At 38.9% G+C, this 25966-nt stretch overlaps 2 protein-coding genes, 1 long non-coding RNA gene and 1 pseudogene across 3 annotated transcripts; 1 reads left to right on the forward strand and 3 right to left on the reverse strand.

The window, feature by feature from the left end:
- Window positions 1–3138: 3138 nt before the first annotated feature.
- LOC113048067 (uncharacterized) lies at window positions 3139–4444 on the reverse strand. Its single transcript, XR_003276396.1, has 2 exons — window positions 3761–4444; window positions 3139–3602 (listed from the first exon to the last, which is right to left on the reverse strand). It is a non-coding gene; the product is annotated as an uncharacterized LOC113048067 (long non-coding RNA).
- A 2615-nt stretch (window positions 4445–7059) lies between these two features.
- LOC113048616 (SAFB-like transcription modulator) lies at window positions 7060–8970 on the forward strand. Its single transcript, XM_026210484.1, has 4 exons — window positions 7060–7237; window positions 7409–7502; window positions 7647–7734; window positions 8234–8970. Exons 1-4 carry the CDS (start codon window positions 7114–7116, stop codon window positions 8954–8956), a joined length of 1029 nt encoding a protein of 342 aa, XP_026066269.1. The 5' UTR covers window positions 7060–7113; the 3' UTR covers window positions 8957–8970.
- A 1093-nt stretch (window positions 8971–10063) lies between these two features.
- LOC113048068 (collagen alpha-2(IV) chain-like) lies at window positions 10064–21451 on the reverse strand. The gene is made up of 10 exons (XM_026209570.1): window positions 21278–21451; window positions 17877–18060; window positions 14411–14582; window positions 13972–14160; window positions 12820–13518; window positions 12304–12411; window positions 11249–11407; window positions 10705–10907; window positions 10433–10528; window positions 10064–10237 (listed from the first exon to the last, which is right to left on the reverse strand). Exons 2-10 carry the CDS (start codon window positions 18051–18053, stop codon window positions 10067–10069), a joined length of 1974 nt encoding a protein of 657 aa, XP_026065355.1. The 5' UTR covers window positions 18054–18060; window positions 21278–21451; the 3' UTR covers window positions 10064–10066.
- A 2585-nt stretch (window positions 21452–24036) lies between these two features.
- On the reverse strand, window positions 24037–25672 carry LOC113047732 (keratocan-like; annotated as a pseudogene).
- Between the last annotated feature and the right edge of the window lie 294 nt (window positions 25673–25966).

A 25966-nucleotide genomic window follows, 5' to 3' on the forward strand; every position in this document is an offset into this window, starting at 1 on the left:
CCATTTACTTTGACTTTTTTTTAAACTCTGTTAACAAAAATATTTTGAAATTATTTAAACCACAGCGAACCTAGTCACCGGAAAAAAAAAAGTAGCGGCGCTCCCAAATGAATCAAATGTTTTGATCGAATCAGTTCAATGACTCATTCACTTGCGTCACCATCTCGCCATAATGCACAGACTGGCTGTCTGTATATATTTTATTTATTTTGAAGGAAAATAGATATTTATAAAACTTCATAAACCAACAGGTTTTGTGTGAAAGAAATGGATTGGAATCATTAAACTCAAGAAAGATTACATAATAACAACCTATTAGTTTACATTTAGCTTAAAATCCCTTTAAGTCCTGACTTACCTATAAACTACTTTCACCTATATCAGTGATCCTCAAATCTGGCTCGCGAGATCCACTTTCCTGCGAAGTTTAGCTCTAACCCTAACCAAACACACATGAGTTTGCTAATCAGTGTCTTCAGAATCATTAGAAAATCACAGGCAGGTGTGTTTAATTAGAGTCGGAGCTAAAATCTGCAGGAAACTGGATCTCGCAAGCCAGATTTGAGGATCACTGACCTATATGAAGCATACCATTCACTCAAATCAGATAAGATTAGATATATTTTCTGAATTGGCGAACCTGCACTTTCAAATAGGAGCTTATGCTGCTAACTTTTCTAAACAAGAGAAAATCGGTATGATTAATGACCAAGGGACAGGCCCTCCCATGAGACCAGGCTGGTGACTAATCAATAGACTGTGGCCTGGCTCGAGGGCTCCATATCAATCATAATGCACAAGCCTTGTATTCTGCTGTTATCTTGTTGACAGCACACAGTAGACCAGGGACCATTTGTCTCATCCATTAATTTTGGCAGATGGACCACAGGGCAACTGAACTGACACTAAGGACTGTCAGAGTGGGAGAAACAATCACCATAAACCGTGTGTGTATATATATATATATATAAGACTGAAACTAAAATTTTGGATCACTAAAGACCAGAGTGAGTTGAGAAACATGGAAAAATTTAGAGACAGACCTTGACTTGGATGTGTTCCTTCATTCCTTCCACTGACAAAGAGGTGTGTGTCCTCATCATCCAAGTAATGTGAGAGGTTTGTCCTGCCCGGCTCTCCTCCATTGCTTCATGCCCCACAAAAACAGATGCCACGCACTATAATCTAAATGTGGCACTAGGATTATCAACACATTGTTCTCGTCAGCCTTCCTATAGTACTACTTAAAAAGACTGCCTTGATGGGCCTTACTCTACTGTGGCAATTTAGGGCCACCTGGTGGTGAAAACCAGTTAGGACATTGCATCTGCTAGTCACATGTTTTTTTTTTTTTTTACCAGCCCTGTGCCAAAAACAGAGCCGTGGGGTGAGGAACGGAACAAGGTGTTCTTGTGCTCAAAACAATCATATGTCAAGAGACTCAATTAGCAGAAGTGCTGATCCGCAGCTTGTTTACATTTTATTTGATAAGGAGCTTCGTGCGCCTATTTAAAACACACATATTGCTCTGTCCAATAGTGCAGATTTAACAGGAAAAAAATAATTCTAGAAAAGCAGCCTGTGTGGATATAACAAGACGCTTGAACGCTGACTCGACACGTCACACATTTTTTGCACCAAAGGTGCTTTTTGGATTTAAACTGGATTTTTCCAGTCATTTTTGTAAGATGGCACTGCGGTTATAATTATAGCGAGCAGATTATTCTGAATTCAATTCAACCAGCATAATGTTGATCATTAACATTAGTCCCTTATTTTTAGTGATGGGACAGTTGATACCGATGCTCCGAAGCAGTTATCAGAGCACTGTTGCGATGCTTTTGTCAAAACGACAATAACACGTGATTGATGAGGTTTGAAGCTTGGAACGTCATACAAAATTGGAATAACGGGACAGCTGGTTTGAATAAAAAAAAAAAAAAAATGGTGCTTCGCATACACCCAGTGTTTGACTTTACATTAACTTGGTTGTGTGTGTGTATACTTAAATGGGATTCAGTATAATAGTTGATCAGTAGACTCGTCAACTTTAACCTCAAAACCACACAGAAACTTCACATCTCTGTTGCACTTAATCACATTCCACAGCTGGGGTCTCAGAGACCCCGAACAGCTCACCCAAAATCTCTTTTAAAACAATTATTAAATTCAATCAAGTCAAATATTATGATCGTACACTAATTGTATATTGATTAATATGTGAATCCGTTGACCAGACTACACGAATTGTGTTCTCAATGGAACAAACTAAATCATTAGACCAGGTTACATAGAACTGTATCGATCAAAGGAGGATTACGTTTGTAGTCTTTAATTTATCGGGGACTGATCGGACTTTGGAAGCTTTGTTTGGTCACGTGTTTTTTCAAACATTCCTCTGCTCCACGATGATTTGCTAGGAATAATAGATTAGAGTCTAACCTCCATTTATAGCTAATGCACGTTGTTCAAAGCTTTGAATAATCTGATGAAAGCATCCATTTCCGGTCTCTTTATTTTCTTAAAATTAAAGCCATAGTGAATCACTTACAATGGAAGTGAATTGTGGTCGTAATTTTAGATACATTAATTCTTATGCCAAACCTTGTACAGTATGATTTGTAAAGCCCTTCATTTGCACAAAAAAAAAAAAAAAAAAAAAAATAAATATTCCCCTCACCAGTGTTCTTCAGCAGCAGTCCTCAAGCTCTGTGGGCCAAAATTGCGCAAGGGGCGTCAAATACCCCACAGACAACAAACAGTAATTCTGGTACTCCTATAAATCTCATTTTAGACTTAAATTATTTGTAACTCCAGAAATAACGTACACAAAAACAAAGGCTGACAGGAGCATGTAAGAAATAAAGATGGCATATTCGGTATCCTTGTCATTTGATTATTAGTCATCCTGCAGTACCCAGGCTGGAAACCAGTTCTAGGTCCATGAAAACGGGAAGAAGGTCATAACTAAGGTGTGAAGGCTTGTGCTTGCATTATAAAACTTAATCGGCCATGTAAATCAAAGCTTATGTAGGCTATAGTGTATATGCAAGTATAACGTTGAAATTGGTTACATAATCAGTTAATGGGAATGCAGTGTACACAAGGTTTAAAAAACAGAAGAGAACATGAGTCAGATTTAGGTTAACAAATCAACAAATTTTAATAGTTAATACAATATTGACAGTAAGTTCTCAAACTAGATCACCACACATGAGATGTAGCTCTGAGTGTACTTGTGTAGGTTTACATTCATCAAGCATTTACCACAGCATGTACAGTTCCCCAGCAGTGATGAGCAGGCAGCAATGCGGCTCTGTCCCAAAGGCTCTGGATGGGTTGCACAGACAGCTGAGATCCACCGAGGAGGATCAGCAACCTGTAAAAGTCTCGGAACACACACACATCCGTTGGCAGAACAATGCATGCATACTTCTCAGCAACAGCACGTTACAGCAACGCTCTCACACCGTGTACACAAAGGGTGGAGCGAGTTTACCTGCTGGCCACGTGGTGTGGCCCAACTGGGTGCGTGGTGTACACGTCATCGCGCAGCTGTGACGCAGAGCGTTCCGCCTCCCGGAGTTGGAGTCTGCGCAATGCTGTGAGAACAAGGAGAGCCGACAAATGAAACCACATTCAACTCGTAACATGCAACTCAGAAAGAATCCTGTCGAACGCCTGAAGTGTAATAAAACATTGTTCGATACGATTACACATTTACAGGACTAACAATAAGAGCATAGGCATTTTCACGCACATGTTACGGTCTATGGTTTCACAGCTGCCCGGTTGCCTCGTTCCGACGAAATCGAGTCAGGTTTCGGAAACACCTCAGATTTCATTTCTGAAGAACACGTTCTCGAAGTCTCGCTGCTGAAAGTCCAAAGATCTGTTGTGATCAGAGTCCGACATTGAGAAAACGCTCTCATCAAATGAGACATTACTCTGCATCGAGAAATCGTGGCTTACATCACACGCCTCCACTGAAACGTCTAATCGATCAGCGTAAACCAGGTCCATTAAATATTGCGTTGTGTTTCTTGGTGCCATGGCTGCTGTTAGGTAACGTTGATTCCCCGTAGCTGTACTGTCGACACGGCCCGGACTCGGCTGCGGTCTCGTGGTCGTGGAGCGGGCCCTTCGTCTCCTTTCGCCCATCTTTGCGCGTAGAAATGTCCTCCTCTTTGGTTTTGACCACTTTGTCTTATGAACAGGCGCGGTCTTGATGTCCTTCTGGAAGTCTCCTTTCATTGTCGTGATTTCAAGAAACATAACCAAGAAGAAAAATAGTCTTTGGTTATCCAAAAAAAATCCTAAAATGCTAAACTGTTGTGTAAAATAGAACAAAGAAGGCCTTAAAAAAGACGCGAGCTTTAGCTGCTTGCTCCTCAACGGTCGAAAGAAAAACGTGGCCAACGAACGTTTGTCTCACGTACTTAAGGAGCTTGCGGAAGTGACGTTTTCCGCTTTCAGCGAATCAGCTTTGACCTTCTCTTAATCGGCGGTGTTACGACGAGACTTAGGTCTCTGCAGAGCAAAAGTGGGCGTTTATCACCATATGGGTGTTTTGAAACCGCTGGGTGTTTCTGAATCATGCAATCTAAATTATCCCCCTTACCCAACCCCACCCCTAAACCTAACGTCACTATTACATCAACTAATACATTTACATTTAATCATTTAGCAGACGCTTTTATCCAAAGCGACTTACAAATGAGAACAATAGAAGCAGTCAGGTCAACAAGAGAACAACAACAGTATACAAGTGCCATGACAAGTGTCAGTTAGTCTAGTATAGAACGCATAGCCAGGTGTTTTTTTTTTTTTTTTTTTAATTAAATGAAAAAGACAAGAAAAGGAAAAGTACTGGTGTTAGTAGGTTAAGTGCAGGCGAAAAAGATGAGTCTTTAGACGTTTCTTGAAAATGAGTAAAGACTCAGCTGTACGAATTGAGATTGGGAGGTCATTCCACCAGCTGGGCACAGTCCAGGAAAAGGTCTGTGAGAGTGATTTTGAATTTCTTTGGGATGGCACCACAAGGCGTTGTTCACCTGCAGAGCGCAAACTTCTGGAGGGCACATAGGATTTAACCAGTGAGTTTAGGTAAGTTGGTGCCGTGCCAGTGGTCGTCTTGTAGGCAAGCATCAGTACCTTGAATTTGATGTGAGCAGCTACTGGTAGCCAGTGTAACCTGATGAGGAGAGGGGTAACATTAGCTTTTTTTGGCTCATTGAAGACAACCCTCGCTGCTGCATTCTGGATCATTTGCAGAGGCTTGACAGTACATGCAGGAAGGCCCGCCAGGAGAGCATTACAATAGTCCAGTCTGGAGAGAACAAGAGCTTGGACAAGAAGTTGGGTTGCTTGCTCTGACAAGAAGGGTCTAATCTTCCTAATGTTGTATAAGGCAAACCTGCAGGACCGGGTCGTTGTAGCAATGTGGTCATTGAAGCTTAATTGATGATCCATCACAACACCTAGGTTTCTAGCTGTCTTCGAAGGAGTTATGGTTGACGAGCCCAGCTGTATAGAGAAGTTGTGATGAATCAATGGGTTAGCTGGAATCACCAGGAGTTCAGTCTTTGTAAGGTTAAGCTGAAGGTGATGGTCATTCATCCAGCTAGAAATGTCCCTCAGACAGGCTGAAATGCGAGCAGCTACCGTCGGGTCATCTGGCTGGAATGAGAAGTAGAGTTGGGTGTCATCAGCATAGCAGTGATAAGAAAAGCCATGCTTCTGAATGACAGATCCTAAAGATCAGATCACGTAACTCCCATTACTTTACTGCAGAGACCTATACTTGGTTACGACCATAGACATATGATGTCTATGGTTACGACCATAGAAATAAACAGACAGTGCCCCGTTTGCAACTGTTGGTGTTTTTTTTTTTTTTTTTTTTTTTTTTTTACCAAAACGCAAAATAATATAATATTATGTAAAAAAAAAAAAAAAAAAAAAAAAAAAAGTCATCGGGAACTTTATGAATACACTTAGAAGAATAAAGAAAAGTGTTAATAGGTCTAGATTACTGAATAGTTCTGTCAATATATTTTATTATAACATCTGTGAGTCCGCCACATTGAAAGGGTCAATATCTGCTAGTAAACCACGAATGGTTTATTTACAGATTAAAATGATTCGGTTTGACATAAACATCAGACAATTTTGCATATTGCAGATGATATAAAACTCCACAATGACATTGGTAAAGCCATTTGGTAATTAAACTGATGGTTATAAAGCACACCCTTTCATGCAGAACACAATTTTGTTATTTCACTGTGCTGCTTTTCCATAGTTTGTCAATGTAAATATGTGCTGTTCGGACATGTTTGACCGTTTTACCTTTGGCAGAATCTCTAAAAAGGCCTTATATGCCCTTAACATTTAAAACTGTGATATAACCTTGTATCAAATGAGTTAATTTGTTCTGTGTTCATAATTCACATTAGGTTAGCCAGATTTGTTCAGCAAAGTCAGTAACTTTAGGGGAGATAATCAACTTAACCATAATATTTCTCCACTCTGCTCTTTCTGCCAAGAGGAAGAAGAATCTATTTAACATTTATTCTCTTTCTATTATTATTCTAAACTATTCTGGCTTTAAATGTCAGCTTCCCCAATTCTTGTGCTCCACCAGCTCTGTGGTATTTCTATCAGTAAAGTTTTCCATTCTGGTATTTCTGACAATAAAAAAGTCATATGATGTCTTCATCACTACATTATCATTGCCCCTACTGCAAAACTACAGTTTTACGAAGAAACAATTTTGAAAGCCATTTATTTGTTTGTAAAGAAGCACATCCTGTTGATACAGGCTTTAGTAATAAAGTATAGTTTTATTTAATCTTTCTATTTTAATGTTTAATTTATGTATCAGTTCCACATTTTGAAAAAAATACGCTAACATATGAATTTCTAATACCAAATCCATGTTTAAGAAAATTGTTGTACACTACTTTTCCCAACTTTTTTTGACATTGTGATATCACCGCAGTCCAGTAGGTGGCGGTATGCGCACTCGAGCCGCCATGAATCAACAGCAGAGGGAATGAACGTAAACCCTCCATTTTCTCTTCTAGTGCCCTTCTCTTGTGCACTAGCGCCATGAGTAGCACACTTGATGACTCAAAGACAACAGACACAAGTATGGACCACGAACTTTACACTGTACAGAGTCCCTCGGAGGACATTAAGGACGGCCCAGATCATGCAGAATTCATTTATAAAAGTGAGTAGCAATTACCTTTATGTATTTAAAGTCCCAATGCATTTAATTAACTGTCCCGTTTTAACAGTTTAGCATTGAGCTGGCCACGCAAATTGGATGCATGCATTATACAAATCACGTATCCTACCGTTATTAACATCTGCATTTGTGTTTTTGTGTGTGCGCTTAAAGTGTCAAATGAAGAATTTGTTAGATTCGTGAAGCTGCGCGTGACCAACGACTCCCTTTTCACTGGAAAGAGAAATTCATCAACTCTGGCTTATAGGTAAACCATTCACCGCCAGCACACAGTTCCACATGCATTCTCACACATTCAAGTCGTTGCACCAATAAAGAAGCATGCAGTATATGTTTATTCCAACAACCTGCAGCAGTTAGTGTGTAAAGTCTCCATATCTTTGTGTCATAGGGCCATCTTGAAAGAGCTGGGTCTGCAAAGGGAAATTTCTGCCAGCCAGGCCAGGAGAAAATGGGAAAACCTTAAGATGAAGTATAAGGTATGCTAATGCCATGTTATGAGTGTTTAATAGTTCTAATTTAATATATATATATATATATATATATATATATATATATATATATATATATATTAAATGTTCAATTTAAATTTCATATTTTCATGAATGTATTATATTCTTAAACAGCATTATTTAATATTACACAAAATTAACTGCATTACATTTTAATAGTACACGTCATAATGTCATAAAATGCATATACAATTGGATTATAAAAAAAATCTATATTAATATATAATATAAAATATATAAAAAGATGCATATAATTTATTTAAAAAGTATGGTGCATGAATGTATTATATACATACCTATGTACATACAAACCTAAATGCCATTATAAATTAATATTATGGTTATTTACATTACACAATTCTGATTATCATACCGTGTTGTAACACAAACCTAATCTGCAGGATCTTGCACTCTGCTTGCTCACCACTCATAAACTGTTTGTTTCTGTGTATTTTCCGTGTATCAGGAAATGAAGAATCCCCCACCTGGCGTCTCGGTGAACCCCACTAACTGGCCGTGGTTCTCCCTTATGGACGATGCCATGGAGGGTAGACTCACAGGAAGTGAAGTCGCTCTAGACACGTCTACTGTGGGCGACGACAGCGAGTATCGCCCGAACAACACCACACGCAGGAGGAGCAAGAGGGCGCGGGAGCCGCACAAAAGCGAGATCGAGCTGTTCGTCGAAGACGATGACATGATGTCTGAAGATATGGGGCGAGATAGGGTCGAGCTGGACAGAGACAGGGACGAGATGGAGCAAGAACGGGCCATCCTAGAGAGCGACAAAGCTGCTATTGAATACGAAAGGATGGTCCTGGAGCGGGAGAAGATGGTTTTAGATCGAGAAAGAGCAGGGGTAGAACGAGAACTCGCAGCGTTGGACCGAGACAGGGCCTCTCTGGAGAGAGAAAAGGCCGCTGTGGAGAGAGACAGGGCCTCTGTGGAGTACATCCGAGCTCAGCTGGAAAAGGAAAGAGCGATTCTTGACAGAGAACGGGCAAAGCTCGAACGAGAGCGTGCCATTCTAGAGCAGCAGCGTGGGATGGAAAAAGTAGAGCAGACGGCTAATCTAAATGATAGTACAGAAGGAACAGATACCTCAGTTCCCTTAGTGATGGAACCAGCTTCTTTAGAGAGGAGGCAGAAATTCCTCAACTTGTTTGAAAAGCTCATTGAGAACTTCTAATATGGAACTAACTGTTCTGAGCGGGACCCATTATATGTATATATGTCTTCTTTTTTTGTACACCTTCTTTTTAAAGCAAAACTGTTTTCTGTTGCCAGAAGCGGATTGTGTTGTATAACAGTGATTTGTTTTGTAATGTTAATAGCTATGCTTGTTTAAGAGAGCGATAAGTGTTGCTTTCATGCCTTTGAAGACTTTACAAGCTAACAATGAAAACGTTAAGCCACCTCTGTTTTGGAGAGGTCATCAGAAAACTTTATTCAGGTGTGATTATTTCCATACAAAACACACAAAGCTGAGCTAATATTTACCCCCCATTCCCCCCAATCAATTCTCAACCCCCAATACAATGTTCATTTTGAAGGCCACTGGTCATTACAACAGCTTGAATTGTGATATACCATAATATTGCAGTTCTTGTAAAATAATAATAATAAAAAAAACATCTTTTATATTTATATTACAGTACAGACTTTACAAACAAATAAATTGTTAGAATGCGTTTTTTATTGCATTAGTCAAATTTACCTTTCAAAAAGTTCATTAAGCACCAGCTTCAATTAGTTTATGTTAACTATGATAAACATTTGTTAAATTCTCTATGAATATGAACAATATTTCATTTACAAAACAAACATATTTAAACAATTTGGGCTGGCTTTTGCAGCTAACCCCAGTCAGGCAACCAGTACAGGACACAAAAGAGGGTTTTTGTGCGGTTTTGTTCATATTTGCACTTGTTCATTAGTATTTGATAAATAAAACATGTTCCGAGTTACGCATGGTTCTCTTTTTCTCTGTTTATGAGGCTAGACACACATGTGTTTGAGACATCATAAATCCAGATATGATTACAAACTTCCTACATTATTAAAAGTATGTACTGTGTCAATAGGTAGAAACACAAGCAGCGTAGAGTTGGACGTGTCCGCCAGAACTCCTGTGAGAGGTTGAGTTTATGTATTTATGCCAACCTCTTTTAAAGACGGCCATTCATATCCAAGTGTTTGCTTGAGCCCGAAGTTAAAAAAGAGAGAGAGAGAGGTACGCACAGAGGAGTTTTGAGGCATGTGCATACGTGTGAGTTTTGTACGTGTGCATTTTTTCGGCTTAAATAAGGGCACCAACAGGGATACGTGGCAAACATATGTAGGCCTGTGGGGTTCTGCTGAGGTTGATGGGGTTACCGTCCAGGCGAACATCCTCAAGAGCGTTGCGGATGTAATTCAAGTCATGTGGATTGCAGAAGGTATCCTCGTGCATCATTTGGATATTGTTATTCTGCATGATAAAATGAATAATGTTTTTAAAGATGTCAGTGTCCATTAAAGATCACTATGCAGATCACCAGAAAGACTTTTTAAATATAAACTAGCTACTTTCAGTTAAAAACTATATACAAATGTTAGTTTCAGTAAAGTGGCAAGTGCCATAGATGTCCACAATGTGGCGCTAGTGAGGTGGGAGTACAGGTACCTGTAGGTGCAGAGAGCGCAGACTGTCAGGCAAAGGAACTGGGATGTGGTCTATGTTGTTGTCTGTCAAGTAAAGGTAAAGTAGCCCCGACATGTCCTAGATACAGAAATCATGAAATGTTAACAATTCCGTCAAACAAAATTATCTTAGATAAACTCATCACATCTTGTTAAGTTTTCTCTAAATGAATTGTAAGTTGTTCCTTTGGGTTTGCTATCAGGATCAAGGACTACCATGTAAGGAAACCTCAGTATTCTTACTGCTTTTCTTACCTTAAAAGCCTCTCTTTGAATGCCAGTGCTGCCCAGCTGGTTGTGAGAGGCATCAATCAGGGTCATAGAGGGTGCTAGAGCTGGAAGTTGTCTAATACTATTATCTCGTAATATCAACTCCTCCAGAGCAGGAAGGCCAAAGAAAGCATCATCATCGATCCTGGATATGCCATTGCTGGTCAAATCAATCCTCTTTAATTTATCTTTATAACAACAAAAGACAAAAAGATCATTCAGTGAAGTTCATGAATAAAAACTAAAGCTAAAGCTATCAAATATTGATTAAGCTAACAGATCTGGTTATGAAATGTTATTAGACAAACTGCAGTCTATGAACTCACTCTAGCCTTCAAGTCAACAGGAATTGCAACCTATTTGCAATATTACTTCTGTAATGTGATTTATTATTGAATTAACCCAGATATTCAGCTAAAAAAAATGTAGGGCAGTGCTTGATTTGATACTTTTTTTTGTCATTTCATACTGGCTTGATTTAACTGTGACATGATTAAAACTTTAACTGTCCCTTTGATTAAACACATACTCAGGTTGATGAAGTCAGACTTGCTGATCTTAGCAATTTTGTTGTAGCGGGCATAGAAATGAGTGGTTTCTTTGGAGAGGGGAGGAACACGGTCCAGTTTAAGGTCATCACAGTACACAGATCCAACCAGGCAGGTGCAGAGCATACAGGTAGCCATACCTTACCACCAGATTAACAGGTGGCATTCAGAAGACAGACACAAGTACATGTTAAAACACAGAAACTGTACTGATGCATATGCCAGCCGCCATCTATTGAGAGACATGAGGCAAACAGTTTTTGCACATTTTTATATCATATTGTTAAGAGACTAAAAATTCACATGAACATATGCTGCATACAGTACAGCAGAGGTGTTTAGTCCTGCTCCCTTAGTGCCATTTTAGTGCAGCCTTTAGCTCCATTACCCAGTTGACCTATCGGTAAGCCCCTCCCATCAAACGCAGATGAGTCAATGGCAGTCGAGTATCAGTTGCACGGGGAGCGGAACTTGGACATCTGTAGGTTTCAGCGCCATGGAGAAACTTTGGCAGATCTGAAACTTGCATCATTTTTATGGGGTTTATGGTAAAAAAAATGGAAAAACTATGTGCCTGGGATACTTATAACAGTGATTCCAGGTATCCTGAGAGGATAGGCAATGGAATTTATTTTTTTGGTGTATTTCATAAACCTAAACAAATCCCAAAGCATTCACCCCCAATCCAAATGAAGACAATAATGTTAGTTTTCTGGTTGTCATACTCTCATTAAGTTACAATTTTCATACCAAAAAGGTTCTCCAGGTTCTCAAGGTTGTCAGATGGACAAAAAAAAAACTTTCTAGGCAGGTGTTTTGGAGCTTAACTGAAGGAATTTGTGGCATTCCAGGAGCAGGATTGGACACCCCTGCAGAATATTGCAGAACAGAACTTCATAGTGATATGTGGGTATCTATGGTAGCAACAAAACTAAATTACATGTCACACTGACCAGGTCTTAAAACTACTGAGGATACATATTATGGAATCAACTTAATTGCCTTAAGAATGTTTAAATATGAGTGAAACACTGACCTGTTTGATCTGTTTCAATATCTTTGTCAAAATCAGGTACCCCTGACCCTATTTCACCCCCAGTCCCCTCCAAGGGAGTGGTTGGGGTAGTTAGGAGTATCGCTTCCTCTTGTTAAACACAACAACATGAAGGTGTTAGGAGACAGATTAGCACATGGACAGATTAACAATGGAACAGGACACACAGTGAGTAATACTGACACTGAGAATTTGTGATGGTAATGATTATTATTGTTATAATGCACACCAAAGCAAGTGAATACATATTAAACCATGTTCAGCCAGTTAAATTAAGTAATTTTAGAGGATTTGTAGAAAATGCTTAGAGCTTAGAATTGATGGGTGCAACAATAAATTCAATAGTAATTCTAACTCTTGCTAAGCTTGTCTAAACTATTCTTCTAAGCTTTTTTTTCTCTCCAAATAACGACTCCAGTAAGCTGTAGACAATACTACCAGATTTCTGTCATATATCTAAGTCATAGAAGTGCATAGTATTGATATTATGGTACTGACCTTCATCTAAGTCAGGTATTAATATTTCAGTGGTGACGACTGGGGCCTCAGTCACCCCAGACTCTTCTGGGCTCCCAGATTCTCCAGACTCGAAAATGACCTTAGGCTGTTTAGTCTCCTCTGGGACCCCAGACACATCAGGCAGCACAGTGACCACAGGCTCTCCAAACATCTCAGGCATCCCGGAGGTCCCGGACTCTCCCGATACCTCTGGCACCCCAGAGAGCCCAGATTCTCCAGACACCTCAGGCACCCCAGAGAGCCCAGATTCTCCAGACACCTCAGGCAACCCAGAGAGCCCAGATTCTCCAGACACCTCTGGCACCCCAGAGAGCCCAGACTCTCCTGACATTTCATGTACCCCAGATGCTCCAGGCTCTCCAGAAACCTCTGGAACCCCATATTCTCCTAAGCAGTCAAGTACCCCAGAGAACCCAGGTTCTCCTGATACCTCAGGTACCCCAGAGACCCCAGGTTCTCCTGACACTTCAGGTACCCCAGAGGCCCCAGACTCTCCTGACAGCTCGCATACTCCAGAGGCCTCAGGTTCTCCTGACACCTCGGGTACCCCAGAGGCCCCAGATTCTCCTGACACCTCAGGTAACCCAGAAGCTCCAGACACCCAAGAGATTCCATACTCCCCAAAATCCCTAGAGGCCTCGTGTGGAATGGTTTCAAACGTCACGTGGAGCTCCTCCTCTTGTGAGAGACAAGGTGGGGTGGCAAGAAAGAAATTAGCCTCCTCAACAGTAGATGAGAGATAACAATATGACAGCAATGCTGGCAATGATTACGAGTTACCCATTTTGGATCAACATTTTAACCAATACAAAACAGTTTAATGGTTGTGAATTACAGATCATGATTTCTTGCTTTAAAACCCTTAGGAAATCCCTCCTCACTAAGGTCTAACAGGTAGATACCAGAAATTTGACTCCACGCAGAGAAAAACTAGCTCCTCTCAAGCTACACTCTCAGGAAAAATTTACAAAAAAATTGTAACGGGACATCTAATATGCACCATCTAAAGGTAGATAAGGTACAAGATTACTGCCCAATTTACAGGCTTCTGTAACCCTAAATGTACAATTTGAACACATTTTTTTCTATCAGTGTAAATATATAAAGCAAACCAAAGTCCTGAGTACTGACCTCTACCTGAGATCAATATTATGCCTGAACCAGAAAGTCCAGAGACTCCAGAACCTAGGTCCTCTGAGTCCACAGAACCTGATATGTCACCAGAGGTCCCAGGACCTCCTGAGCCCAAAGGCACTCCAGAACCTGAAATGTCCCCAGAAATCTGAAGGATGTCAGTGGGCGTCAGACGAAGCTCCTCCTCTTGTTCAAGACAAGGTTAGGTGTTAGAAAACTTATTAGAATTAGAAATACACTTAGATACATATGGACTGGTTCAGTAAACACAAGTGATGAATTGAATATGGTGCATATAAAAAGCAAGTTAAAGAATTATTAAAACACATTTAACCAATCAGATTTCCAGTTAAATGGAACAACAGCATGATGAAATGGTTGGCATGCCAGTCATGACAATTAGTAGTGTGTGTGTTTGTCTATGCATAGTACAAACCTCCCTGTGCACTAGGGCCCATCAGAGTCCCTGACTCCCCAAAGCCTGATGGAATCAGCTGAGGCTTTATGGGTGATTCCTTGTCTTCTCTCTCCTCCTCTTCCTCCTCCTCCAATGAGGCATGGTGTGAAGGATCAAAATCCTCATCGGGGCTCAACGTTCCAATCTCTATCTGCAAGAGGAATTTAGGCCGGTATGCTATATTGATTTTTGTTAAGTTACAAACCCTAACAATGCTTACACAACTGAGCCAGATAATTAAAGTCTTGAGAATTATTAGAAACTTCTAAGCAGATAAATTGGGTCAGGCTGGAACCGAAATATGTAGGATGTTGGCTCCCTATGACTGGGACTGAACACCCTTGAGCTATACTGAATTGATATACAACACATATGGTTTTCAAAATATCCCAGATACAAACCAGTTATTCATTAGACATTAGTTTGTCCTACTAAAGCATTAGAGTCTTGCAGACACATTAACACATTTGATTGTAACACAAATTATTTAGAGGTTCAGTTAAAGGTGTGACTCTGCAAATAGCTGTCCCATTGAAAGAGAAAAGGCTTTTCAATGGGTATCCACCTATTCATTTAAAGCTTTCAAAGTCACCATTTTCCTTGTAAATGCTAATTGTTCCGAGGTGTGAGACAAATTACAGATCATATTGATGTGGTGATGTTTACATCTATTCTATTCATTTTTTATTTCATTTGCTCTGCTAATATTGACTACTTTTATCAGCATTTTTAGTATTTGATTCCACTACAATCCAGAGTGGGGAGCTGTGAAACCATTCACCGTCTCATCTGCAAGCAGCTGCTATTCTCCAGAAATGGTCCTTGTGGAACCAAGACATACATGGTAGCAGAAAAATAAATTTTTCTGCCCATTTTCTTTCCAGGGTGTTCAGTTAACTCCAGAGGACCCATCTCAGTTGTCTCACATAATAGTCAACTTGATCCTATTAAAAATAATTATTTTTTTAAATTACAATTATTAAGCTGTAGAACCGTTATTTTATTAAAATGCACTACACTATTAATTCTGTCAACAATCAGGTATGAGGTACAAATCGCAGAAATCTACTAATGCTGAGAGTCCGTAAAAAAACAGCAAGCCTTTGAGAGGCCTTGCTTGGACTATGCTTGCTTTTCAAACAACAACCTAGCCAAACACGCAAAGCCAAATGCTAAAAGAATGGCTAAAAGAAATCAACAATGTGTAAAGCAATGAACAGTGCCAATGAGTAATTTCAGATACTGGGATGCATGAGGAGCTTTCTGGAACCCCTACTAAAATCTATTCTACAGCAGCCAGACCTGTGACTCACAAGCCTGTCAGCATTTTGTTAGTCTGAAAGTCAGACAAAAGATGATTTTATAAAGGAATGTGCATTGTGTTGTGTAAGTTTTTAAGTTTTTTATCTTTCTGTTGTGGAAGCAATGCAACAGTTTGCATAATAGTTTTACTCTAAGGGGTCATTAGGTGTCTCAATACTAGTTTTATTTGATCTTAATGCTGCGTTCGACACTATAGTCCATGACATATTCTTAGATTGTACGCCTTTTTTGTGTTGCATTGTATGCCTTCATGCTTTTTGTTGGTATAACTTTACACCTTCTCAGAAACAGGTATATTGATAAGTGCAACCTTTAGATCCCAAGACTGACATTACGGCAGGAGCAACATTTCAGCTGTCACTCGAGTGAAAGTATAATACAAATACACCTGCACATACATTAAATGTCTCTGTTTGTACATACATTTACACAGACAAATACAACATGTGCCTAAGGAACCTACAAGCACTCTTACATGTACAAGCAACTTATAACTCCTCAAAAACAAAGTCTTAACATCTGATTGGTTATGTATGATACATTTAGTCAGTGTATTTATATTAAAGAGTTGTACCAGAAATCTAAATTAACTACAGTTTGGAAACTGCATATCTTCATAATAATAAAAATGATTCCCACAAACGTTCCCACACCTTATGAAACATTCATCATATCCGAAAGAGTTGAAAATTAAGAGCCTTACACAAGGAAAATGTGTGGCAATTCACAAGTGTGCTTTTGATTGTGGGTTTAACTACATATCATGCACATCAGGATCAAGTTAAGTCTCTTGGCTTCAATGTAATTCTTCTAAAAACCCATCTTGGCTTATGCCATGCATTCAAACATAGTTTTGCCTTTTTTTTTCCATGTTGAAGATGATAAATTTCTTCACACCTGCATACCTTAACTTCTGACCCTCAAACCCCAGTTTACAACAACATTCCATTCAATAAAGTGTGTAAAGAACATTAAGTATAATAATACCAGACATTCCCAAATTAATATTATTAACTAAAACATTACTTTAAAATGAAAATATGTTCTATGTGGATTCTGCTACAAATGTAATTTAGGAAATGACAACCAACTAGACAGAAAGTGTTGGCAAAATTAGATGCTTTGAGCTACTTTCAATGATGTTATTGTGCATCCAGCTAAATTATTAGTGAAATAATCTAATGTACAAGTATGACTAGTGTTGCACAATTATTGATTATGAGTGAGTTTCAGTTCAGTAAAAATGCGAGTGTCTGCATCCCATTACATAAGACTGTGCCAGTGGAAAAATTCAGTTGAGAACATTTTACGTTGAACAACATCTGGTCTGTCCATCATACAGATGATATGTCCAAGAAAAGTATTTGTTACATTAAAAAAAAGAATGATAAATCAGTCTGACACAGTGAACTTTGCTGCACCAGTATGCCTCTGTCCATGAGCAGTTCTTTAAACAACATACAAGGACAATCATAAAAAGGCAATTTACTGAAAATGATGGTCCTTGCGAAGCTTAATTTCACCAAGAAGGGATAAATATTAGTATGCATAGCAGAATACTGTTCTGAAATCAGCCAGGATGAGTAAATACAGGCCCACATGCCCTCAGTGACCGACCCTAAAGCACAGCAGCTGGTTTAGAAACCAGTTTCTAAATGAAAATCATAAACCAAAGACTGACAAAGCGGGATACTATTATCCCCAGGAACATTTGGATGAGCAGAGCAAATGAAAAGTTGTCACCCTGAAGCAAAACTGCAGAAATACATTCCTGCATGTCAATTAGAACCGAGTCCAATGCTTGAACATTAGCCATCTTTACAGGCTGGAGGAAACTAATGAATTTGTAGAAATAGGAATCATTAAACCGAGGTCCAAATATGAATAAGGCTCGATTCGAAACACTTAGATGGGACATATATTGGAAAATAGGACTTTTACTTGAAATGAAAGAATTCAGGTACTAATGAAAAACCCATTTATGGAAACTAGGCTGCAAAAAAGACAGGGGACATCATGAAATCCATGAGAATGAGAATATTGACATATGACCTTCCATTTTAACACATCAAGATAGTTTAACCAGTTTATGAATTTTGAAACCTTGAAATAAATCTCTCACCTGTGGTTCATCAATTCCATCGTAATAGTCATAGACATCATCACCATCCACATTCTTGTCTAAGTCCACATTGTTGTTGTCATAGTTATCTAGTTCCGCTTGTCTGGCATATCTGCGGGGAGAGGCTGCCACCACACACAGGACCAGGAGTCCCCACATCAACCTCAGCGTTATCATCTTCCTTCTAGACACAGAATCAGATGGATTATTGTTTGGGGAGAGCTTAAAATGTTCATGTAGAAGCAGAGTAGTAAACAATTTGAAAAAGATGATTCTTGTGAATGGCTGGTTGTATATAGCAGCATAATCAGCCCACAATATATATCAAGCAACATAACCATATAAAATGTATTTTATTTTTGATCATTTAAAAAATATAACACACCCCTGGGGAGGTAAATTAACATGTTCTAACAAGAGGCACAAGTATCTTAAAAATCATGGACTCTGGCTCACCATGCACCTGTCATTACAGGAAACAACTTTGTAAGATTGGAGAACACAGTATTCATTACCAGGGTGTAGGCAGCCAGTAATACTGAAATACAAACCTCTACAGTCTTTCGCTCACTTACAAGAGCCAAGAAGCAACCAACTAACCAAGCAGCCACCTTGAACACACTCAATGACTGCTTTGTGAGTTAAAGTTGAAAGTTCACAGGTGAGAAGCATGACATCATAAAAGGTTTAGCATTTTCATTTATTTATTTTTGTAAATAGCACAGGTTGTAAAAAAAGTTGACTTGACTTTAGGTATCTTTGAATGAATGCTTTATATGGGTCCAGAAAGAATCCACACTCTTAAAAATAAAGTTACTTCAAAAGGTTCTTCAAGCAATTACCAATTTTTTGTTCCACAATGAAATATTCAGTCAAATGTTCTTTAAAGAACCATCTCTTTCTTGCATTTTCGTAATCTGAAGAACATTTTTTCACTACTAGGAACCTTTTGTGAAGCAGAAAGGTTCTTCAGATGTTAAAGGTTCTTTATGGAATCATTTAGATAAAAAGGTTCTTCTATGGCATCGTGAAGCACCTTTATTTGTAAGAGTGCATGGAACATTTCCATTGCACAAAAGGTTCTTTATAGTGGAAACACGTTCTTTACATTATTCAAATGTTCTTCAAAATAAGAAAAAAAAAATGATTTGTATAGAAACTGTTCACTAAAGTGGCTCTTATTGCTGCAAAATCCCCCCTTTGGGACCTTTATTTTTAAGACTATGGGTAAATTATCTACCACAAAACCATACTAATTGAAAGAAAATAAAACATTATTTTCCCATTGTCATCAGCTGACCTATAGAGGAAATCTGCAGATGTTTTTCCATTTTCTGTGCTGGTTTTGGGTGGAAATTCTGCTGACTGGATTTAAGTCTGGCAGAAGATTCTATATGCCCATAATCACAAGTTCTTAATAACTAACAATGTCCAAAACTCTCAATTTGTAATACTGTATATAAGAAAGATTTGTCAAATATTTATTTGGAGTATCATGCATTATAAAGCATTCTTCATATTCTTAATCTCACGTGCACTGCTTTGTATTCTCTCTCAAGGTTTGTTATCAAACACATAATGTTAGTTTTTTTCCCCAACAGTTATCATTATTAGAATTTGAGCTAATGTGGAATATATACATTTCTTATGAATGGTAAGAGGCTCAGAGGAAAGCAATGACCAAATGGAGTGAAGGAAGAGGAGGGTGTACTTGATGTGCAGACCAAGTTCTGGTCCTCGGGGTGAAACGGAGAGAACTAGGCGAAAGAGAGAAAAAGAGGGAGAACTCCAACAGAGCCTCTTTATGAGTGTCTGACTCTACACTCAAGTTCGAAATTCCACCGAGGTTTGTGGACAGCATGGCAATGAGTTACGATCTCTCTCTATCTCTCTCTCTTTCATACACACACATCCACGTAACTCTCAGTGAAGGCTATTTTGGGGCATAGCTGCACTCTAGAAACCACTGCATTTTTAGACATAAAACAGTTCCCTGTTGGTTTCTTACAGCTAGTGAACACATGCCATCACGTCACATGATGAATAGAGATTATATATTAGTGATATTGATTAGATATAGTCACAAACTAGTTCAGTCGTCTCACAGTAAAGCGTCAGTGTACCAGTGCCTTACAGCTTCAGCTGGGGAAATACTGAAAGAGGGGACTATACTGCACACAGAGCTTGGCTTTTACACACTCTTAACAGTGTTTGCAGTGCGTGGACCCCGTGTGAGTGTGTGTGTGTGAGAATTAACTATCCCACTGTTGTTTTTGGCTCTACCCGACAGCGTTCCACAAACTCATTGATTTGACAATTGCTTCTTCTCTATTGGTTCCGCCAATATTGCCAAAATTATGACTTATTTACTTCCAATAAGTCAAAATGCATAAATATGAGCATTGCAGCTTAATGAAACACATATTACAGACATATCTACTAAATCTCATCTGTTTGGCGATTACTGTTATAACTGAAGATTCATCTGAAGATTTGAAACGGGAGGTTTCTATAATATGGCCCTTGACCTGAACAGTTTGCTAATGACCAGACATCATGAGTCTCTAACAGTAATTACAGCTGTCCTATCAGATTATTTGAAAATCCTGAAATCCATGAGAATGAGAATATTGACATATGACCGCCCGATTTAACATATCAAGATAGTTTAACCACTGAAGATTCATCTGAAGATTTGAAACGGGAGGTTTCTATAATATGGCCCTTGACCTGAACAGTGTGCTAATGACCAGACATCATGAGTCTCTAACAGTAATTACAGCTGTCCTAGATTATTTGCAATATTTTATTGGTAAGGCTTAAAAAATGGACTAATCTCTTAAAAATCAAGCACAAACATCATCACACACAAAACAAACCCCAAAAACCATGGAATAGTAAACTGGCCAATAAAGAACATACATAAATTGCCATCACTACCACACAGATCACCTGTTAACCCCACTTAAAAAATCTTGTTTGAGTTTCAACATTACTGTATTGTTAGAAGATTCATGAAGTTGATGGAGCATAGAGGTATTATATCATCAAGCCAGAAATCCACAAAAGAAATAAAGAAAGCCTAAGAAAAGGTGTATATGAACTACGTGAACTATTTTAACTTTGCAAATGTACTATTACAAGAACTAGAAGGAGATTCATTAAGACCATGGTGTACATCTTATATCACAAAGCCAGTCAAATACAAGACAAACATTTAAAAACAAAACAAAATGAAAGCCTCAGTACAGAAGTTCATTTGAGCTTTTTTTTAGCTTAGCCTCAGTGGCCAAGTACAACTGAGGCTTAGCAGCAGAAGGGACCCCAAGAAGCCTTTAGGTCTGGTTCCTGCTCTAAAGCACAGCACCAACATTAAGAAGAACACACAGCAGAACCCTTACCTCTGTCTCTCCTTTCCCAAATGGTCCTGTTCTTCAGATCTGACAGGCAGAGGGTTGGTGGGCCTGGCCAATGGCAATGGGTCACTCACAGTGAGTGTGTTTCTGTGTGTGGATGCTTCTGGGTGTGTGTGAAGTGTACGTGTACACACACTCCCAGACCCCTGTGCCCTACCTGCCTTGAATATGTGAAGGTAAGAAGTGAGACTGAGAAAAGGGAGAAATCGAGTTTTTGGTCACATCTACAGCAGTGCCCACCCCATACCAACACTGCATCGCACACACACACACACCACTGAACGGACACACAATTTGCACAATCACAGACCCCCAACTGCAAAAATCCTTTAATCCCTTACAACGATCTGTCTTTTTTTTGTTTCCTGAAGAGACACATAAGTTCAGTTCTAAGTGAGATATTTGTCTTCCTTTTCCTGAGGTGAGCGTGAGGCATATTCTGCTTTCATGTAGGGATCTGCAGGGCCCCGGCGCACAATGGGCCCCTCTGTGAGGCTCCTCTGTTAGTGTAATGCTGAGAGGTAGAAAAGACCTCCATTCTGCTCTGTGCCAAGACTTGGTGCTAAAACCCTGCTTAGTACCTCTGTGCAGAGATTGACTGAAGAAAACCTGCTAACCTATCAGGAAGTGCCGTACAAGTGCCTGCTTTTAATGTTCGGTGGGATGTTTTTAAAGGCCTCAGACTATTTTTCTATACTAATTCCCTTTCTCTGCTAATCATATTTTTGCTGAGTCACATGAAATAAAAATCCAGCATTAGTTAAGGACCGGGACTGTTGAGCTATTCCGAATTTTTAATAACATCTGACACATGCTGCATTTTGTTTCAGTCACACTGATATGTTTAAGTGTTACTCAAAGTCTTGTTGACCTTTTTAACCACTTTTTCACTTTGTTTGATTATATGTGACATTTATGTGTGTGATATTACATATTTGAGCTTTAAGGGACACCAAATACACCAAAAAGTTCCTTAGCTGGACCGAGCATTGCATCAATATCCATGCAAACCCACTAGATTGTGCCAAGGAAATCCATTTACTTGCAAGATCAATTTAAGCTGCACAGCCCTGCACTGTGTGGTTGAGGATTTACTGTAACACAGTCAGCTGTGTCTAAAGTCAGCGTAACAGATGAAACTAAAATATATGTATTGGGCCTCGCAGCATAAATGAAGCTATTGTTTCACTTGATAGCCAGGTACTGTACACACACTGTTGCTCTTTCTCTCCATCAGATGTGTATAAATATTTAAAAGTAAGTGTTCTGTTGCACACTTGTTTTGCTTTAAAAGGTTTTTTTTTTTTTTAACCACAGAGACCAAAGATGAGCTTGGTACAGTATTTCCTATACATCAAATTCTAATGAGAAGTTTTGCAATACATCTAAAAATCTTAAATAAATCGCCTTGATTGATGGGAGTTGCTTTTACTGAAACTGAATGTTTAGCAAAAGCTACAACTGAGTGCAAGTTAAAACAAATCATGAATCTAATCACGTTAAATTATTGTAGAATAGTACATTGCTTGTGAATTATATTTCCTTTTAAAAAGAGGATACCTAACTGGCTGCTTGATGTATATAATGACAAATGAATAATTAATAATGCAGAGACAATGCTGGACTTACTGTTTAATCAGGAACATCAAACAAAAGTTGATCTCATTTTTATATTTTCCCTTTTGACAATGTTCTCACAGTTTGTGACATTAATCTCACATATTACTTTTTTTCTGCAAAGAAGGTTGAAGTGATAAATATGAACAAAGAAAAAATAATTGTTACATTTGTGCGTTTAAAATGTTTTTTTTTTTTTTTACATTTTAATACATTTTAAAATCAGCCTAGAAGGTTCCACAATTAAACTGTATTTATACATTAATTTTTTAAAACAGTAGGTCACAGTACATCTTCCTGTCCTAAAGAGGCAGCTTCTTTCAAAATGATGTCATACTAACTATTGATTGAATATGTGAAATAATTATTGTAAAAATATGTAAAGCAATGTTAAAAATAAACGTATTTTTTAAAATCTTAAATGTCAGTACATATCAGTCACTATAACAGAGGCACAAAAAAATTCTAATTTATCTTCTGTTGGTTCTGTATGTATACTAAAGAACATCCATAGCATTCAATAAAATCTAATAAACCCACACTATGTAACTAACTTTAATTACAATTCTGCTCTATAATCAGACCACAATGTCTTCTGTGCCTAAAGAACACCCCAGAATGGTGTGGTGAGGTAAAATAGTTTTGGATAATGATGGATAATTAAAATAGTTTTGCACAGGATGGGGAAATTACATTCATGCAAAATGAGGACAATTGTTTTGGAGCTCTCTTCATTATACAGAAACATTGAACAGATAATGGGTGTTTCCCACAAACCGCCGGTCTGTTAGTTTTCCATATGTAGGAAATTAAGAAAAGGCAACAGTGTTTTTACAATATAGCCATGAAGAAACCATCTGTAAATGCAAATATGAACCAGTTTTATTGATCTCTACCACAAACTGAAAGACGCAGAATGGGAGACAACTGAATTATCATATTTTGGATACTGGTACAATTCACCAGCCTTCTTAACTAGCTTTATTTAACAGGGCTTTTATTGGTCAAAAACTAAAGACTCAGTGGTCTTTTCAGCAGTGTACAGTTTTCAATATGTATTTCTGAATTACAAATAGATAGTCCTATTTTTTTTACCTTTTCAAGTGTATTAGTTTCCCATACATTTTTCAGGGCCGGTAAATGAAATGGACAGGATCAAGATGGTGTAGCATCTTTATATAACAATTAGCCCTGAGGAGACGGAAACACATCATCAGCTCTCGTGGAATAGGGGGGTTGATCTCATTTGCCATCAAGGCGAAGGTAACGGAGACGTGGACCATCTTCATCTAGATAATATCGAGTGTACCAGGTGGACAGATGTCAGAGCTATTCACACCTATGGAAATTACAGAAAAAAATACATCTTACTGATAAAGTCACAGACATGCAGGCATAAAACAATTAAGGGTGCATCCAAAGTCTAAAGTCTAAAGTATACTTCAGCTGTTCATGTTCTGCAATGGTCTGCACACTGTCCGTGTGCCATCATTTTGGACATGGACAATGGCTGTGTGCAAGATGGAGCAGAATGCGGAAAATGAAAGTATACCTTGGACTTAGGAGGCTTCCTTGCTTCTGGTCAGCCAGTAACTTAAAAAGTTTGTTTTGCTTATGAAGAAATTCTTTAGGAAGCTAGTTTCAGACAGGCTTTCACAGGCACCATACAGTCTTTAGAGCTTTAGAGAGATAATCAAGCAAGTATTGACTACATGCTTATTTAATGGCAGAAAGTCATATGCTTTGGACACAACCATAGATGTGACCTTTGTCTAGAAAAGGACAACAGTATGAATGGAGACCTGTTTACCAAATGATATTAGCAAAAATACAAAGGAAGTCTACATGTACAACATACAACAGGGCATGTTCAGAACTTTGGTTGTGGACTTACTCTTGATCTTATTGTGATCCAAATGCAGGTGCTCCAAACCAGAAGAATGAAACGGGTATCTCTGTGAGCTGGTTATGAGAAAGCTGTAGATCTAAGATGCTGGAAAGATTAAACACATTTTGGGATGCCTCCATTAGCCAGCTTATTGCGGTTGAGCCTGAGAGACACCAATTTGGAAGACCTTTTAAAGTACTCAGCCGGAATCCTTTCAATATTGTGCTGTCCAAAAAGATCTGTGTGGTTTTGTGGGTGGTAGGCCGAGGGGCATGGTATTTAACTGATTCTTTGCTAAATTGATTCTGGATCAAGTTCTTGAGGCCTTTCAGATTGACCTCAGTAACTGCATCATCCTGTAGCTTGTTGCCTTTGCAGATCCAGCAAGTGAGGATGGTCCATCCGAGAAGACACCGGTGGGATCTTTGAGATTCTATTTCGGGAGAGCCGCAACTGCTCTAATTTAGCAGGCAGAGGAGATGGAATGGAAGTCAGCAAAATTGTCTTCCATGTAAAGGTTGTACAAGGTGGACATGGCTTTAGAGCATCTGCCTCCAGGCCTTCACCTGTGATTTTGTTGCGTTAAGGTTGATCCACCTCAGTTGTGTGGCGTTGCGCAGAGCATCTGCTGACAGGACATCAATCAGGTTGTTTTGGAGGTAGAGGTACCAGGTGTAGGGTGGGATGTTAGGTATGCGTTTCAGACCCTTGTTGTCACAGTAAACAGCATTAGGGAAACTTGGAGGGCAGTGACACTCTTTAGGACATGCCGATATCTGAGAGATAAGGTGCTCATATGGGATTTCTTCAGAGCGGACTTGGCTGGTCAAAAGCAGGGCTACAAATGCAACTATGAGCCACTCCATGGTTAGGCTTAACCTGAAAAATAATAGAGACAGAGAAGAAGAAAAAAACTAGCTGTTAACAATATTGAAACCATATAACAATAAAGTTAGAGACTTTATTTTAGTTCCAAACAAGCCTGTCATGCAAGTTCACTGGGATTGTTACAAAAACTTATGGGCTTCTCCTTTCAGTAAGTTACTTTGTTCCCAGGCCTGGAACAATGTTTGTCCCCCATACTAAGAATAGACATAGGTCCACCCTACATTACCCCAGGTTCTCTCTAAATGGATAAACTCATTGACAAAAAAATTAGGAACATCCTC

The sequence above is a fragment of the Carassius auratus genome, chromosome 29 (genome assembly GCF_003368295.1).
Source record: "Carassius auratus strain Wakin chromosome 29, ASM336829v1, whole genome shotgun sequence".
NCBI classification, from domain to species: domain Eukaryota; kingdom Metazoa; phylum Chordata; class Actinopteri; order Cypriniformes; family Cyprinidae; genus Carassius; species Carassius auratus.